The sequence below is a fragment of the Thunnus thynnus genome, chromosome 7, assembly GCF_963924715.1.
Source record: "Thunnus thynnus chromosome 7, fThuThy2.1, whole genome shotgun sequence".
NCBI classification, from domain to species: domain Eukaryota; kingdom Metazoa; phylum Chordata; class Actinopteri; order Scombriformes; family Scombridae; genus Thunnus; species Thunnus thynnus.
Genome location: NC_089523.1, coordinates 3,962,889 through 3,979,778, shown reverse-complemented (window position 1 = coordinate 3,979,778; position 16,890 = coordinate 3,962,889). Strand labels below are relative to the sequence as shown.

Sequence of the window (16,890 nt, the reverse complement as noted above, 5' to 3'; positions counted from 1 at the left end):
TTGCTTGTTACAAACCCATTGATGTAACACAGAACACAATAAATAAACAAAATAATCGAATGCATCTGCTGTGGTTGATCTTGACCTTGTCTACATTCAGAGTCTTCCCTGGCTCCTTAATGAGGACGCTCTGGTCGACAGCGCTCACGCCACACAGAGAGTCTGGATGGGCCGTCAACTTCAGGATGCTTTCTTCTCCTGGAACAGCTGAGGACGGAGAAAACTCCAACAACACCTGAAACACACACACAATCAGATGCACCATAATGACCTTTAGAGCTGTAAACCTGCTGTATTTTGCTCCAGCGAATCATCTGATAGAAGTAGTTGTAGCGACTACTGGCAACAATGTAAAAGTCGCTGAGAAGCTGAGGTTGGGCCTTGTTTGCCGTTTGTCTGACACGCTACCAAAAAGATTCGCTGAGATCAAAAAATACGTTTAATAACTTTTATTAATGAAAAGGATCAACTTATTATAACATGCACAAAATATACTCAAAATAATCACAGCGATCAGATGTAAAACAGCGGTCAACCAAAAATACGACGACCCACTCACCCTCTGTCTCTTTCTTACCAGCCGGCATGCAGGTGAACAGGTGCTTATATTAACTATTGGATACCACCGCCCATATCAATGTGACCTTATTATCAATCACTGTGATCGTGCAATAATAAACAAACCAAAATATAAAACAAAAAATTATTACTTTGCAATTCATTCAAACTTGAAAATTAATCCATTCATGGCTCCTACAGTAGTTATTATAATATGTATATAGAAGACACATTTTCTTATTTTTAAGATGATAGACTGATTGTTCACCCTCAGATTTCTGTCCAGGAACAGGCCAATTTGTTTGTCTGGAGGCATGATGGATCTCAGTGGTAAATGGAAATTTATCAAACTTATCTTAAAATGTCATTAGATTCAATATGTAGCTGATTTGGCTGATACAGGGACAACCCATGTAGCTCATGATTTTCTGTTCTCTTTCTTAAGGTACAATTACATTAGCCTCTCATCTGACAAAAGAAAGATATGAAATGAGGCGTGCAAGGGGAAGTTGTTATCGTCACACCCCACTCCCTGCTGAGTTTGGTGCCTCCTTGTGGGGAGTGACAAGGTCCAAGCCTAGATGGGAGAGATCATTACTGTACATATTTCCATTTATATAATAATCCATTCAACTTGGGTTGAAGCCTGCACTCCAACATATATCCAATGCACCACTTTAATCATGGCGGTGTATTTAAGCCCTCAGTACTCTGCTCACTCTTTAGCTCCATGCATGCTGCCGCACCACTCAGCCAACTCATGGAACAGCTGGGTGTGGGGAGTGACGATACTAACTTCACCTTAGGGGAAGGTAAACTCAGAATCTGCAGGACATGGATGTATTATAAGAGGTGGATAGGGTGCTGCCAATCAGCTTTGCAGCCAATTTTTCCCAGTGGTTACTCACGGTATTGCTGCGAAAAACACCCCTGCGGCCTAAAAAACATTTTCCCCATAGACCACCATTGTAAATGAGACTTCTATAAAACTGTTGACAAGACACCCTGAACTGCAAACAAGTTCAATTATGGCTCTTTCTGTTGTGAATTTTTGATCCATGCAGGTTTTATATTTATAAAACTTTCCTCGAGCTGAGAAAAGCGATTTAAAAATCTGTGACGTTGCCACAATGTAAAGGGCCAGGTGGGGCCAGTGGGAGAAACACTGCTGTGCATATTCAATAGGCTACACAGCACAGAAGCAAACTCGGAAGCTAGGAACCTTTATTGCCGTATGCGCCAACCGAGCAAAGGAGGGTGGAGGTGGAGCTTTTGAAATTCTACATGAACAGCAGTTGCAGTATTTGACACCATATCTTTCAGGTGAGCCGTGTGGAAACAGGCATGCAGTAAAAGAGTGAGCAGAGCAGTGACAATATAAGTACACCGCCGTAATTAATCAAGTTGGCTGCCTGAACTAACTGAAAGATTTTGCTTCAGTTATTATCACTCCTTGGCCCTGCTGTGCTGAGCTTGGTGCTTCCCTCTGGGGAGTGATGAGGTCATAGCCTGGACACCATACATCAGCGCTGTAGTTATTCTACATTCAAATAATAATTCCACGTGAGTTGGTTGACTTGACTGATGTTTTGGTTCTAATGGGGGTAGTAACTAAATATTGATCCGTGGGATCACATTTGAGAGTGATACTGTGGTTTGCAGCCTGTCCGTGTAATAATGCCCTAAATGGGGTGATGTCACTCTGCTAGAACACTGCAATGATACACTGATCGACCATGCAAATCGGCAGGTGATAGTTGAAAAAGGTGAATGTTGAGTCAGCACAACAGGAAATGTGCCCTTGAATTCGTCAGTTGCACAGGCTTTAAATGAAATGGAGATCGGACATCTGCAGGTTGGTGCTTGTGTGACTGCACCTTAACCACTGGGTTTGCACATACTGTTGCTTTTCACAGCTGAATGAAACCGCTGTGAAAGTAGAAGCCTAAACATGAGACTACACTGATATATCATTTTACATCTAAATCTACATCATCATCTTCTTCTTTTTGCACTGACCTTGTGACTTAAGCATTTCTCTGTGGAGAAGTCTGCACTGTGGGCTATTATAGTCTCACTGGGGAGGACGGCATAAGCAACAACCTGGACCTCTGGTGCCATCTCTGGAGACACTTTCAACTGAAAGGACACTTCCCCCTCAGTCACTGAAAAGCAAACAAAATGTCATGGTCAGCCATATAAACCAACACAACACAAATCCTTCACAAATTCAAAGTACATTTACAATTTTAGGTCTTGGAAACTTTCATTCCCTGGACCAAAAACATGACTTTTGATTATGTATAAGTAAGAAATGTGTGGATCATCCATGTATCGGCTAGTTGAAGTGCTATAGATTTAATTAAAGTTCATTTCCTTCTCTCTCTCTCTCTCTCTTTCTCTCTCTCTCTCTCTCTCTCTCTCTCTCTCTCTCCCCTTGTCTCCTCTGTCTTTCTCCACCTGGTGTATGAAATGAAGCAAAATTCTACTGGATAATATTTTATTAGTAAAACATAAAACTGGCTGGAGAGTGTTTCTGCAAATCTGACTTTATGGGTAGATAATTCTCACTTAAGTCATTTTCAAAGCCATCTTTACCTACCAGGTTCCTTTTGCACTGTGACCTTCTGAAGTTCTTGCTTGATGATGGTTCCTCTGGATAAGATCTGGTGGAAATTAAGAGAAACATGAACGGTAAACTTTCCAGAGAGAGCTGGATGTGAGGGAACATTGTAAGAGCAAGGTGAACTGAATCCTAGCTGTACTTCTGTACTGAAACCTGAATGACTTGGATAACAAAATAATACTCTCGCTGTTCTCTCTCCGTTCTCTCTCTAATCTCTATTATTTTGTTTGCACACCCTTTTCAGTGCATTTTTATAATTGCTTCCACCCAAACCTGTGATGTTGAAGGTAAAAATAAAAAATCAATGTACGAACATGTATGATGTAAACTGTATATATGATTCTTAAACACTACGTACCATAGAATTCTTTTGAACATCAACAACAACTGACCCAGACTACAGCACAAGGAACTCAACCTGACTTGGTCTCATTAGTCGATTCCCAAATCTTAACTACAATCATGATGTGTGTCTGCTCAACTGTTTGGCAGAACACATTTTGAGTCACTATATCTTATTGAAAAATGTGTTGAACTTCACTTGATTGAGCCATCTCTACCACTTGGTTTAGGTATGCTATGCTAAAAAAAAATTCACTAGATGCCTTTAAATAGTGTGACTTTTCAGTTTGCTTCCTTACAGGAAGTTAGCAACAAATAAGTCGCTCCAGTAAAAAAAAACATTGATTGTTGCTATTGTCTCAAGGAAATAAAAAATGCAAAGAATTTTTTTTCCATTGCTTTTTTCAAGGGTAGTTTGTAGTCTCAGTTGTTGTGATTTATCACCAAGTGTACACACACTTTACACCCAGCACTCACCAAACACATCACATCCACAGAGCCCTGGGTCTCTCCTACTATAGTGTATTGGATGGAGATGGGCTCTTCTCTTTCACAGGGAAGTGGTTTCTCCTTCTTCTTCACCTCTAGAAAGCTGACCGTTTTAGAATGAGGAGAAGACGGCCGGACCAAGGACAGAGTGTGTTCTGCTCTCTTATAGTGTGGACTTTGGTATGTTTGCTCCGGGCGTTGTGTCAGGCTAGCCTGGATTGTAGAGAAGAAGTGCTATTAACCAGCTAACAACACAAATGATAAAATATATTCCATTTATTACTAATTATCATTCTTAAAAGATTATTGTCAGAAGCAGCAAGCTCACAAAGAGTCTTTTAACATTGGCTATCCTGTAGTGATGCCTAAGTTAATGATCCTTTGCTAACTCCCTCCTCTGAACACTGTCCAATTATAGCTTAGCAACAGGCAGGTCTGTCAAGCAAAGTCTCTTCAACATGTTGAAACAGTGTGCATAAGACAGTGGTAACAACTCTTACGAGAACTCTTAATTTATTGATAAGCGCCCACATTATCTCGATTCTACCCATTGACTAATGGGCTTCATAATTGAGTATAGTTTACAGTGAAGCAAAGTTTCCTCACAATTTGCAATGTGTGTTGCAAAAAGATGATGGTTAATGATTTTTTCAAAGTTTTTAGTTCAGTATTGCTCAAATTTTTGGTTTTTTATTATAAACTCCACCCACTGATTAATCACACTAAATTTCATGTGCTGACTTGGAGATGAGCCGTGATCATGCTCAGTCAATTGTGACTTGATATCTTATATTTTGCAGAAAATACTTTGCAGTCAATGACTGGCTGAAGTCTTGGAGCCATAGACATCAGCAGACACTTTGTATCTTCCCTGGTGATGCTCTCCCAGGACTTCACTGCAGCCACCTTCAGCTCTTCCTTGTTGTGGGGTCTCTGCCTTTAGTCTGGTCTTCAGCAAGTGAAATGCAGTTCAGTTGGATTGAGATCAGGGAAATGACTCAGCCAGTTGAGGAAATTCTACCTCTTGACCCTGGTTGCTTTGGCTGTATGTTTAGGATTGTCGTCCAATGAGTTTTGATGCATTTGTCCGAATGTGAGCGCACAGAAGTGTCCTGTACACCTCTGCATTCATCCTGTTGCCTCTGTCTGCAGTAAAATCATCAATAAATGCCAGTGTACCAGTTCCATTGGCAGCCATACATGCCCAAGCCATAACAGAAGCACCATGTTTTACAGGTGAGGTGCTATGCCTTTGGTCATAAGCTGTTCCTTTTCCTTGCCACACTTTCTCCTTTCCATCATTTAGATAGAGGTTGATTTTTGTTTCATCAGTCCATAGTGCTTTGTTCCAGAACTCTACTGCTTTCTTTTTGTATGTTTTTGTGAACTGCAACCTGGCCTCTCTGTTTTTGAGGATTACCAGGGGGTTTGCATCTTGTGGTGAATCCTCTGAGTTTGTGGTCATGAAGTCTTCTCTTGATTGTTGACAAGGAAACAATTCTGTCTACATCCTAGAGATCAGTGTTGGACAAGTTACTCAGGAAGTGTAATAAGTTACTTTTTACTTATTACTAAGTAATAAGTTACTTTACTTATTACTTGGTATCAAAAATAATTAGTTACATTACTTGTTATATTACTTTCATTACGAGCGAGCTAGCTGGAGAGTGGATGAGGAGAGTACGCAGTGGCAAAGAGGAAGCCGGTGAGATCCAATGAGAGGAATAAAACGTTATTTTCTGATTGTTTCACTGTGGTATCATATAAACAGGTCCACCCCACACCTCCAAACAACCCTGCAGAGGTGCGCCGCAACGCCTGATAATGGTGCCACAGCCGCTAAATACACATCATACGTGTACTATGGAAGTAAGGTAAAAAGAAAATAGAAAATAGAATTACCATAGTTTAAATTTTTTTTCCATGTTTTCATGTGTGAAAAGACTAGGGATGTGCAGAGAAACCAGTATTTGTATTTGTGCCTGTATTTGTTGAGGCAGCAAAATCATTTGTATTTCTATTCAAATAAAAGAGGCTTCAAAATCCTGCTTTTGTTTTAATTATGCTTTTAATTTAAGAAAATTAAAGTGTTGAAATAATCTCATCTCATCATCTTAGGAAGGAGGTCCCCACAGTGGGTCTCGAACTGGAGTGCACTTTGCAATTGGACTACCTCATTAGTATAAGTGAATTATTTAAACAGCATTTGTATAGGAATGACTCTGTCCCAAGCTTTTTCATCCATATAAGCGGTTGGGCATTGTAACCGTGATCACTATAAGTGATCTTATGTGTTTTGACTACTGATGTTTGGATAATTGTACATATAGGCACACCCTCACGATGACATCTGGAAGGCCAGCTGTCATCCTTGAGAGGGTGTCTTTCAAGGCAAGTGTCCTTGACATCAGGACTCCAAGGGTTGGTCATAAAGTCCCATAACAACAGTTTCCCCTTGTAAGATGCTGCTGTAAGCGACTTCATGATGGTGCAGTACTCCTGCAGGAATTGGTAATCCTTGTCATTGAGGCATTTATTTCCCAGTCTAACACACAGGCCATTCAGCTCATGAGAATTAATAAAAGGAAACCATAAAAGGAATTCCACCTTGTGGATGACAGCACCAGTAGCTTTCTTCTTCCAGTTCAGAATATGACAGGCTTTAAATGCCTTGGCAAAATTTGATGCATAGTCTGTCTCAGTGGCTACAATTTTGCCAAGCAGTCCATATGATGAATGAATGAATTCTATCTCTGTGCCAATAACATCAAATGTGTGCCTGCCTCTGATTCCTTAACATGCTATGGTCCAAAGTTAAACTGTTGATCCAGTGAACTGTTACACCCAGAAAGCTTTTGTTGTTAGCTGTCCAGATGTCAGCTGTAGTGGAAACATAGTCTACCTCTCCGCATGTGGCCTTCAAATTAGATGCCATCACCGCATTTTCTCTTGAGGTAGCCAGCAAATGTCTTTCTGTGTGGCAGCTTGAAATCGCTCTTTGTTGGTATTTTCTCTAATGCGTCTAAATGAGGGTGAGTCAAATGTGGAAATATATAACATTTCCACTATGATATACCCAGTGACCAGCCTCTTCAGATCTTGTCCACCTAATTTCTCTCCACCACTCCAACACGTCCTGCTCTGAAATCCAATTTCTGTTGTTTAGCCAGAGTGCTTGCATCACTGGCAGTAAGTAAGTAAAGTAAAGTTTATTTGTATAGCACCTTTCACAGATATAAAATCACAAAATGCTTCACATTAATGAAAAATATCATAACAGACAGTGCAGGGCTGACAAGTTAAAATCACAGCAACAACAAACAAATGAGGACAGAGACACACAAACAAGTACAAAAGTTCCAAAACACAGACAAGGAAATAAGCCATTATTCAGACAGGCTAACCATGAGCCTAACTGAATAGGAACATTTTCAGCTGCTTCATAAAGATTTCACAGGACTCTAGGAATCACAGTGATAAGGGAAGAGTATTCCATAATTTGGGTGCAACAACTTGAAAAGCACGGTCACCTCGGGTTTATAGGGCTTGAGGGACAGTCAGTGATAAAAAGAAAAGAAAAAAGAAAGAAAGAAAGAAAGAAAGAAAGAAAGATAGAAAGAAAGAAAGAAGGAAAAATAGCAGCAAAACTTGTAAAAGAAATTATAGGTCTCAAACTCCATAATCACTTTCCAGAAGGCCTCAGTAAACATGAGAGCTTCACATTTTGTGCTCAAGGGTTAGTATTGATGTTGGTTAGTATTGATGTTGTATACCATCAATCACAATGATGACATTTGTTCTTTTGTATTAAGATTACATTGAGCTTCTCTTTGACCAGATGGACTTCTTCATTACATTTGCTGGAGAAGAAGAAACAAGCAAGAACATTTAGGCAAGGTAGTGCTATCAGCAGCTATTTGAAGAACTGAGCTGCAGTAGGTATGGATCATACTGTGGTGTGGAAAAAACTTGTGGTAATCAGCCCCTATTACTGGACTAGAATGGAAACTGACATCCACAAATGGGTAAGTTAGAAGGGTCACCCTAATTTACCTCAGTTTTTTACATGAAGGCCTACTTACCAAAACAAGCAATCTGTCAAATCAAAGCAAGAATTAAATTGATTCTTCTTTTTTTAGAACACAAGTACATCATATGTGGGATATCCCATTTCCTACAAGGCCTATGACATACATAAATTTGATTTTTTTTTTTCTTTTTTTTTGGCTTCAGGTTGCTCAGTGTCCAGATTGCCAAGCAGAGCGAGCCAGTCTAAAGGAAAAGACAATACAGCCCAACAGCGGTAAGGTTATTTGTGCAACTGAATGTCCCTGCAGCTAAATATGCCTACATACCACCTGCTTCCTATGCAGATACTTGATTAACATCCAACCTTTTCAGGTAACTAAACCATTTGAATTGGTTGGGATCAACCTACTCAAACTCATTATAACTGAGTGTGGTAATCGATACATTTGTGTAATGGTTGATTATACGCAAAGTAGGCAGAGACCTACCCTCTGAAGAATAAGTCTGCAGAGGAGGTGACCAATTGTATTCGTGATTTTGTATACAAATTCGATGCGTAGTCATAATGTAAATGCTGACTTCTTTTCTACAAATGTAATTTAAAGTACATTTCAGACTCTGTGAAACCCTTGGCATCAAAAGAAGCTTCTGTTGTTCTGTTCATGCATCATGTGTCATCAGCAATTAACTGCTTTTTTTTTTGATTTTCCTTAAGGGTGTCATTTGTTGTACAGATTGTGAAGCCATCTGGGATAAATTTGATTTTGGCCTATTCTGTATGAATAAAATCGGGTTTAAGCTGTTGCGTTACACCATTGTTATTGTCTTGTTGAGTCAGCTGTATAAAGACAATACTCACATTCCCATATTATGTGGAAAAAGTTGTTGGTCAACTAACTCAACTACTGAAGCTTCATATTAGCTTTAGCTGAACTTGAGAATGCATTTTTACACAGGACCAGGGCTGTTTTATTGTGTCCCCTTCTCTTATATTGAAACCACATCAGTAAGAGATCACTTACCTGCTGGTATTAACAAGACAAATGATTACAGAGACCAGTAATTCTGCCAAGGTACATATGGGCATATGAGTATTGTATTAAAATAGATTACACAACTTCGAAAGAATTGACAGCTTTTGAAACATTGATGTTACCAAATGTCTCAACTTTGCCCATAAGGAAGGTGTTGATTCACTGGTGGTGTTGCTTCCACTCTGGAGATTAAAAGCACTCCAAATTAAGGGGCATGTTGTGACTGACAGCTTGTTACTCTAGCTTTTGCACCAGTATATTTTACCGTTATCATGTCTGGCTATGCTATTAAAATACCAGAATCGTTGACTTACTGTTAGCTTGATGTCTTTGTCGTAGTTAGTTGTGCTTAATGAGAAAGTGGCGATACCATTGCTGTCAGTAGTGAGGTTCTGTAGTAGAGGTCCTGTGCGTGCTGACCAACTTTCACTCTTGAACAAGAAGACCAGTGTGTCAGGAATAGGTGTGTTATTGAAGTAAACTGCTTTAACCTGATGAAAACAAAAAGATATAGCACCGAGAATGCACATGGCTTCAGTTACACTGTGTATAAAATCAAAACATCTCTAACATCATAAGTAACATCTCTCACTTACTTTTCCCTCCACATTTGATCCTTTCTCATAAATCTTGGGTGTGTCAATAAAGGACAGCTTTCCAACAACGTAAGAAATCTCCATTGTTTTCCCTTGTGAGTGTGAAGTACCTGTAAGAAAAGCCTCCATGTTAAAACCATGTGTATGTCATATTGTTAAAACATTTTATAAAAACAATAGTTTAGTTATTTTGGAAAATAATTAAAACTTGCCTGTCCCCTGCTCTTCCACCAAGGCTTTGAGATACAGTTTATCCAGCAGTCGCTGTTTGCCAAGTTTAGTAAAAGTGGACATCTCAATCATAAATGTGGCACAGCCATTCTTTCCTGTCTAGATAGAACAAAAATAAATATATGATATTACAACACGAGCAGAATTGTAGCTCTCATCCTTCCACATCGAACGAGACTAAGTGTCTGTATAATATGCTAACCACTGTGTGAGGCTGCTCTTAAGCACAGCAATGCTCTGAGCAAAATCATTTCGCCAAACCACTGAAGCATCTGTAAACTTCAGAATGTGTCTGTGCAACTGGAAACAGTTAATGTGAACCTATTACTATTAAATTATGCAACCCAAACTAAAGATACATGTGTTGATTTCAAAATGAAGCCCAAAACTCCAATTCAGATTGTAATCAAGGAACAGGTCATTGAAGAGGTTCAGTGCTCCAAATATTTGGGTACTATATAGATCAGTTGAAATGTAGTGGTAACATGACAATCTGCAAAAGGGAGCAGCGACAACCACAAGGTTAACCAGTTTAGGGTTTGTGGAAAGTGAATGTCATTGTTCTACAATTCCATGAAAGAGGCAATTATCATTACTTGGTTTGGTATTTAACAGAATTTAAAATATCAACATCATGGGGATAACCAGTCAGGGGATCAACAAAGTTTTAGGATTCATCCTCTGGGATCTATGAATGTCTGGTACTGGTAAAAGGATTTGTTAGGACTAGGGGATTTAATTACCATGAAGACTTCCAGCTGTACCAGTTATTAACAAGCCACAACATAAACTGAATGCCCCGGTTGCCAACAACACAGAATGCAGGTTTACCTCACACCCATTTAACATTTAGGAAGCACACCTCGCTCAAAGGCGGTGTTGGGCGTAGCATGTTACAAAGTAACATAAAAAAATAATCAAAAGGTATGCATTCACACTTGCGCAACAATTGCCTGACCTCTCATGACGTGACTTTGGCTAGAGTTCCGACACACACACACACACACACACACACACACACACACACACACACGTACGGGAGAAAAGACAAAAATGGCAGAGCTGTCTGAACTTTTGAGAGGTAGAGGTAACGTAATGTAACGAGTGGTGTCATTAATTACCTTTCACAGGGAGTAATTAAGTAAAGTAATGTATTACTTTTTTTTTAAAAGCACTTGCCTCTGCTCTGACTCATCTGGAACAACCCTTGTGCAATGGTGCATTTTCATAACCTCCGCTATTCCTCCCACAGCTGCACACCTACAGCTGTACCAGCAGGTAACAGGCCACAATATACACTAAATGCCTACAGTTGGTGATCCAAGATGGGGTTTAGCAGGTTGGTCCAATTACTCAGGATCGAGTGGAGCAGCGGTAAGGCCTACATCTTTTCTTCTTGTTGGCAACCACAGGCATTCAGTTTGTCCTGTTGTCTGTTAGTAGCTGGTACAGCCTTACCAGTAATTCAGTTATATTTATGGTATTGTGTCACTGTTATGTACCCATTTCAGGTTTCACAATTCTGTTCAGAAACAATCAGTTGATTCTTGATTCAATAAATAGAAAAAGGGGCACTATTTACATCATTAAGAATAAAATACTTTTGTAAATCTGTGAATCCATCAATCATTGCAGCTCTTATGTGAACCTTTTCCTCCCAACCCTACTTTTGTACCAGGTTGTAGTTCATGTTAAATATGTGTTGTATATTTATATCTTGTGTTACGTGTATTTTCTTATATTTTGTGTCTTAAGCTAAAGCAACTGTACCTGCTTTGTCTCCCTGTAGCACGGGTGCATCGTGCTCGAGAGTCCCTCTGGCTCAATAATGGTGATCCATCGATGAAGCACCAGAGGTCGGCACAGCTCAAATTTAACACTGCCTGGCACAGGCTGTCCATAAGTATATCTGATTAGATGGGAAGTTTAATAAAATCACTGCATTGTTACAAAGGGCTCACCAACTCACCAATACAGATTTAGTTTTATATCATAATATGTCATGAGGCAAGTGTATCTGTGAGAAAGTCCCACCACTTACATTGCACAGACTTCAGCTTTGATTTCCCCCTCTCCAATGCTTATTTCATCTGATGCATGAACTGTTACATCAAATTTTGGCAAAACTGGGGACAAAATATGGTTGTTATAATTCTTAATTCATTACAAACTGTTGAATGAAAAAAAGTAATGTAACTCACCATATTTCTCCACCTTGAATTGGTGATTTATTTTTTGTCCATCAATCCACACAACGACATTGTAAATTCCCTCACGTGCCTCTGAGTTCAAGGAGTAAGACAGCTGCAATATTTTACCATTGGACATGGTGTTAAGCCATTGTCCAATCCGGTTGCTTCTAGCATCCTGTTAAATAAATCAATAGGAAGAACATGTATTTACTGAAGGTTGGGGCTGGGCAACAGTGGTGACTTTGCTAATGTTAAGTGTCTCATTGACTCAAACATCCCCCAACATCACTGTTAAAAGATAGTTTCAGTTTTTTTTTCAAATCTGAATACAATACTGATGTGCCATTATATACGTGGAAATGGGTCTTAGTTGGTTTAACCATTCCTACTCTCTATACTGAAGCTAATCTAGCTAATAGCTAAAAAGTTATTCTTTTGGAACGTGACTAAACTGTAAGAAATGAGGGTCAAAATCCAGAGTCCTCATTCTGTGCAAATATACATTCCAAAGTTCAGATGACACTAATATGATGCTTCAGCAGCATCAGTTAGGTAAGTCGAGTGGATATTCCAAAGTTAATCTGTTTAACGATATTCCCTTTTTTTGCTTCCGTTGACTGAAGTTCCTTGCTGAACTGTGGTAGCTGGAAGCTGGAAACTGGAGTATTTTTGCAATCTGTTGTACAAAGTGTTACAATAAATGTTCATGAATAAACTACCTTATGAAGGAGGTCCCCACACTGGGTCTCAAACTCAACTCTGGGAGTGATGTCAAAATTAGGAAATGTGTGTCGTGTAACAGGTGGATGTGACTCCTCTCATTGAGACCTGCTGATTGACGTAACAGTGAAGCAGAGGACAGAGACTGAGATAGCCATGTAACCAACCTTTTGATATTGGTATTTGACATGTTTTTTTTTCTTCCCAAAAAAAAAATAATTTTAAAAATATTTGTGTGAAACAAATATTCGTAAAAAAAAAATATATATATTTGTGCTTTGCCGAATAATGTATTTGTATTTGGGCACACCCCTAGTGCTTCACTCTTTTACATGTGAGTAAAAAGCTGGTTCTGGCAACAAATCTACAAGCAACTACTAGAATGTATCCGTCCGCCACGGCTCAGCAAGGAACGTTCTGGAGAAACAAAAAGAGGGAATTTCATTCTTAACAGTCTGTAACTTTGGAATATATTGACTTGATTCAGCTAACTGAGGTTGCAGAAGCATTATATTACCGTCAGCTGAACTTTGTAATGCATATATTTACACAGAACGAAGGCTGTGGATTTTGACCCTCATTTCTTACGGTGTAGTTGCGTTCAGAGAGATTAGCTTCAGGTCAGTATGGAGAGTAGTAATTGTTACAGCAAAGACGTATTTCTACATACATAATGGTCAGTATCATATTAACACAGCATTGAAAAAAACAGAAACTATTCTGAAATATTTATTGTTATCTAAATATTAAATTGGCTCAAAGTGCTCCATACTTTCAGAATCTATTTATAAATCCTGAATGTGAAAACAATATATACTTTTAACACTTTTATCTGTCAAATTATTCAATTCATGACAGCATTTGAACTACCCTCAAATGATCCTTTACATTGTACAAAGATTTCACAACAAAAAAACAGCCTAAAATGGTCCCAGTTTGCATTGGATTGTGGATATTTTCATGTTAACCGCAGTCTTACCTCAATTTCAATAACATTGTACTGTAAAAAGAGAACACAAAGAGATTTGTTAAAGGGTGGATTGTTATTACAGCTACCCAAATAACTAAATAACCCTGAGGACAGCTCCCCCAAATAAAATCAAACATCAAAGTGCATTTCATTGACATCAGACACAACAAAAATGTTACTGTGCAAAGTGAAGGTTCATATGATGTCCTCATGACTCAGTTCATCAGTCTGTTACAAGGATGTGCCACAATCCAGTTGCAGATTACAGTTTACTATGTTTCCTCTCCTTTCTCTTATCATTAAAAAACTTCCTGTGTTTTACTTGTATCTCACACTTTTAACTCTTTTTATGTTAATGCAGTTCAATTTTGTTTTGTAAATAACAAATACAAGGATGTTTCGCAGGTTCAAATTTGATTCTCTGCTGCTAAATGTTGCAACATTTGAAACAAGTGTCCTATTTGGAGACCTTCAGCTCATTACATGCAAGTTTACCTAAGAGGGCCCTGGTTGTACTATTGAATCAGAGACTCAACAGCAGCTCTAACACTGAGCTATTTACACAGACTGATTAAACACATATCCCAGGTAAAAGAGCACTACCATCTTTTCACTTTGGTAGGTAACTTCTGTTCAGTTCCACTGCACTAGCTGAAGTGATTAATGGTTTTCACTGGGATACAAATTAAAACTTGCACCATTATCATCCAGTAGTACCTGAACTGTTTTTAATGAGGTTGTGACAGACACTCACCAGCTGATTGGCAGGTCTAAACATGGTGTCCAGGGTAATGACTCTGAAATGTACTGAGAGAAATGCAAAGAGATTACACGAAGCCTTTACAACTCATCTTCAGTGTTTAACTCCATAACGGGCTGCTGAAATGTATTTCTTTTATCCAGGCAGACATGATATAATTGTCAAAGTTTCAAATTTGACAAAATTAGAGTGAGACAAAAGTTACTAATAGCTTTTCATTATTCATGCTGCTCTGTCTTGCATATATTAACTTGGAACTATATTTATCAAAATCAATGTGATCAACATCTAGGATCTCAGTTTAGTGAAGTACTGTAGTTGTCTTATCTGTTTAACAGCAGTTCAACTCTTACTTTTTCTTTTGTTATTCCACTTAAGTTTCAAAGGGGGCCTGAAGCCAATACCTGCATGCACTAGGCTAAAGGCTGGGAGACTATATACACACACCATGGATATTGTACTTCTGCCAAGAATATAGAAGCTTTGTTTGATAAAGACTTGTATGATACATCCTATATTATCTGTTCAAAGTTACCTGTTTGTCCAGGGAGGTAGATTGGTTTATCTGTTTGGACGAATGTCATTGGTTGATAGACTTTGATCATGACTTTCCTGACTTCTTTTGAGTAAAATGTGTCACCTTGTACCTCCACCTCCAATATCTGCACCTCATTTTTCTGCACTAAAGGAGCCTGTGACAGAAATATAGAGACCAGCTAAATTAATCATTAACTCACAAAAATAATAAATCAAAGGCCTCATTATATTCATTTTTGCTTAATCTGATTTTTTTTTGTAAATCAGGAGTTAAACATTTTAATGTAATTTGAGGCTAAATATCAATGGTAAAAATACTGGACAAATATTTAAGTTTCAAATATTAAAAACATTCTTTCGTGAAATAAATGATCAAATGAATCAAAGCCTGTCTTGGGAGGTGACCTGAAAATGAACGCAGGTGTGAAACTCTGTGCCAGATGTCTTCTCAAGGAGGGTTGTGTTCTTGTTTTTGGACATCAGAGTGACGGTCATGACCAGAATCTCATTGGGCTGCACGAGACCCGCACAGAATTTGGTCTCAGCTCCAGCTTCGACAACTGCAGGAATGGTTACCATGTACTGCCTACAGCCACAGAAACATACACACATACAGTAGATACCTTACTGAAACTCCAACCCAAAAGATTATGCTGTAACAAGTTACTACAAATGTACACAATAGACTACATGATTTTAAATGTTCAGACTGTACAAGTAAACTTACGGTCCTGCCACCACTTGACCCACAAACAACCAGCTCAGGCAGACAAACAGTGTCCATGTCCACATCTGAATCCCAGAAAGACCCATGACTGACTGGGGTGAGCCCAAGAGTCAACATTTGTTAAACCTGCTCTGCTACACAACCCCACCCCTTTTCACCCATTACACACACACACACACACACACGCACACACACACACACACACACACACACACACACACACACACACACACACACTTTGGCTTCCTTAGTGGGAAGCATGTAAACACTACCCCTTTTTAGGGACACCACATTGTGAATGGTTTAGACAGATAGTTGAAAAATTACAAATTAATTATAATTACGGTTATATATTATGAAATATACTGGTTTGGGGACAAGTATTATTTAGTAAAAGTAAAGAACATCATGCTCAAGCAAAAAACAAAGTTCATAGCACAAAGAAGGGTTCACACACCCAAATAAGTTAGATTGTTCAGGGGCTGCATCCCTCAAAGGCTGCATTTGAAGAACAAATGCATCACAGCAGCACAACAAGCCTGTCCCATTTCGAAGGCTCCTTCAAAGAAATGCTGCCTTCTTTTCCAAAATTTGAAGGATCCAATGGATGGAGCCTTTGCGGCTGAACCTATCTCAGAATGCATTTCGCACCATCAGAGGAAAAGATGAAAGATAAAGGAAAGATGGACAATTCAGCTAACAACTTCAGGACCTAAAGTGTTTGCTGATGTCTTTGCCTATTCATCGCCCATCTCTCCTGGTGTGGTAGTACTATAAATTTGTGCTCATCAACACACATGATAAACAATTTCAGAGAACTTTGTTATTGGATTGGTGAAGGTAAATTCCATTGACATGATGTGTAATCAGTGTGCAAAACACATGCACATCCTTCTTGTCCAGGTGATGAGTCAAAAAACATATATGCAATTGAATTTCCTTTATTATATTTAGAGAAAGTTCAACCTTTTCAGCCCAGATTTACTATTTATCAGGTATGATACCTCTGTACCTGAAAGGGAGCACTCAACAGTATTGTGAGTCCTTGTTAAATAGAAACCATGAGGCTGATTATGTTT

General features: G+C 38.9%; 1 protein-coding gene across 2 annotated transcripts in view; it reads right to left on the bottom strand.

The window, feature by feature from the left end:
- Positions 1 to 15,916, bottom strand: part of LOC137185621 (alpha-2-macroglobulin-like) — a 37,093-nt gene extending 21,177 nt beyond the window's left edge. For both annotated transcript variants that reach the window (XM_067593868.1, XM_067593869.1), the window contains exons 1-15: positions 15,812 to 15,916; positions 15,490 to 15,670; positions 15,083 to 15,239; positions 14,542 to 14,594; positions 13,797 to 13,817; positions 12,107 to 12,272; positions 11,947 to 12,031; positions 11,676 to 11,814; positions 9,887 to 10,004; positions 9,675 to 9,784; positions 9,393 to 9,569; positions 4,004 to 4,228; positions 3,161 to 3,224; positions 2,578 to 2,723; positions 86 to 235 (exon numbers count right to left, since the gene is read on the bottom strand). In XM_067593868.1, the coding sequence (XP_067449969.1) occupies positions 86 to 235; positions 2,578 to 2,723; positions 3,161 to 3,224; positions 4,004 to 4,228; positions 9,393 to 9,569; positions 9,675 to 9,784; positions 9,887 to 10,004; positions 11,676 to 11,814; positions 11,947 to 12,031; positions 12,107 to 12,272; positions 13,797 to 13,817; positions 14,542 to 14,594; positions 15,083 to 15,239; positions 15,490 to 15,670; positions 15,812 to 15,897 (1,878 nt within the window). In that variant the 5' untranslated portion in view covers positions 15,898 to 15,916. The remainder of the gene's footprint in view (positions 1 to 85; positions 236 to 2,577; positions 2,724 to 3,160; positions 3,225 to 4,003; positions 4,229 to 9,392; positions 9,570 to 9,674; positions 9,785 to 9,886; positions 10,005 to 11,675; positions 11,815 to 11,946; positions 12,032 to 12,106; positions 12,273 to 13,796; positions 13,818 to 14,541; positions 14,595 to 15,082; positions 15,240 to 15,489; positions 15,671 to 15,811) is intronic.
- Between the last annotated feature and the right edge of the window lie 974 nt (positions 15,917 to 16,890).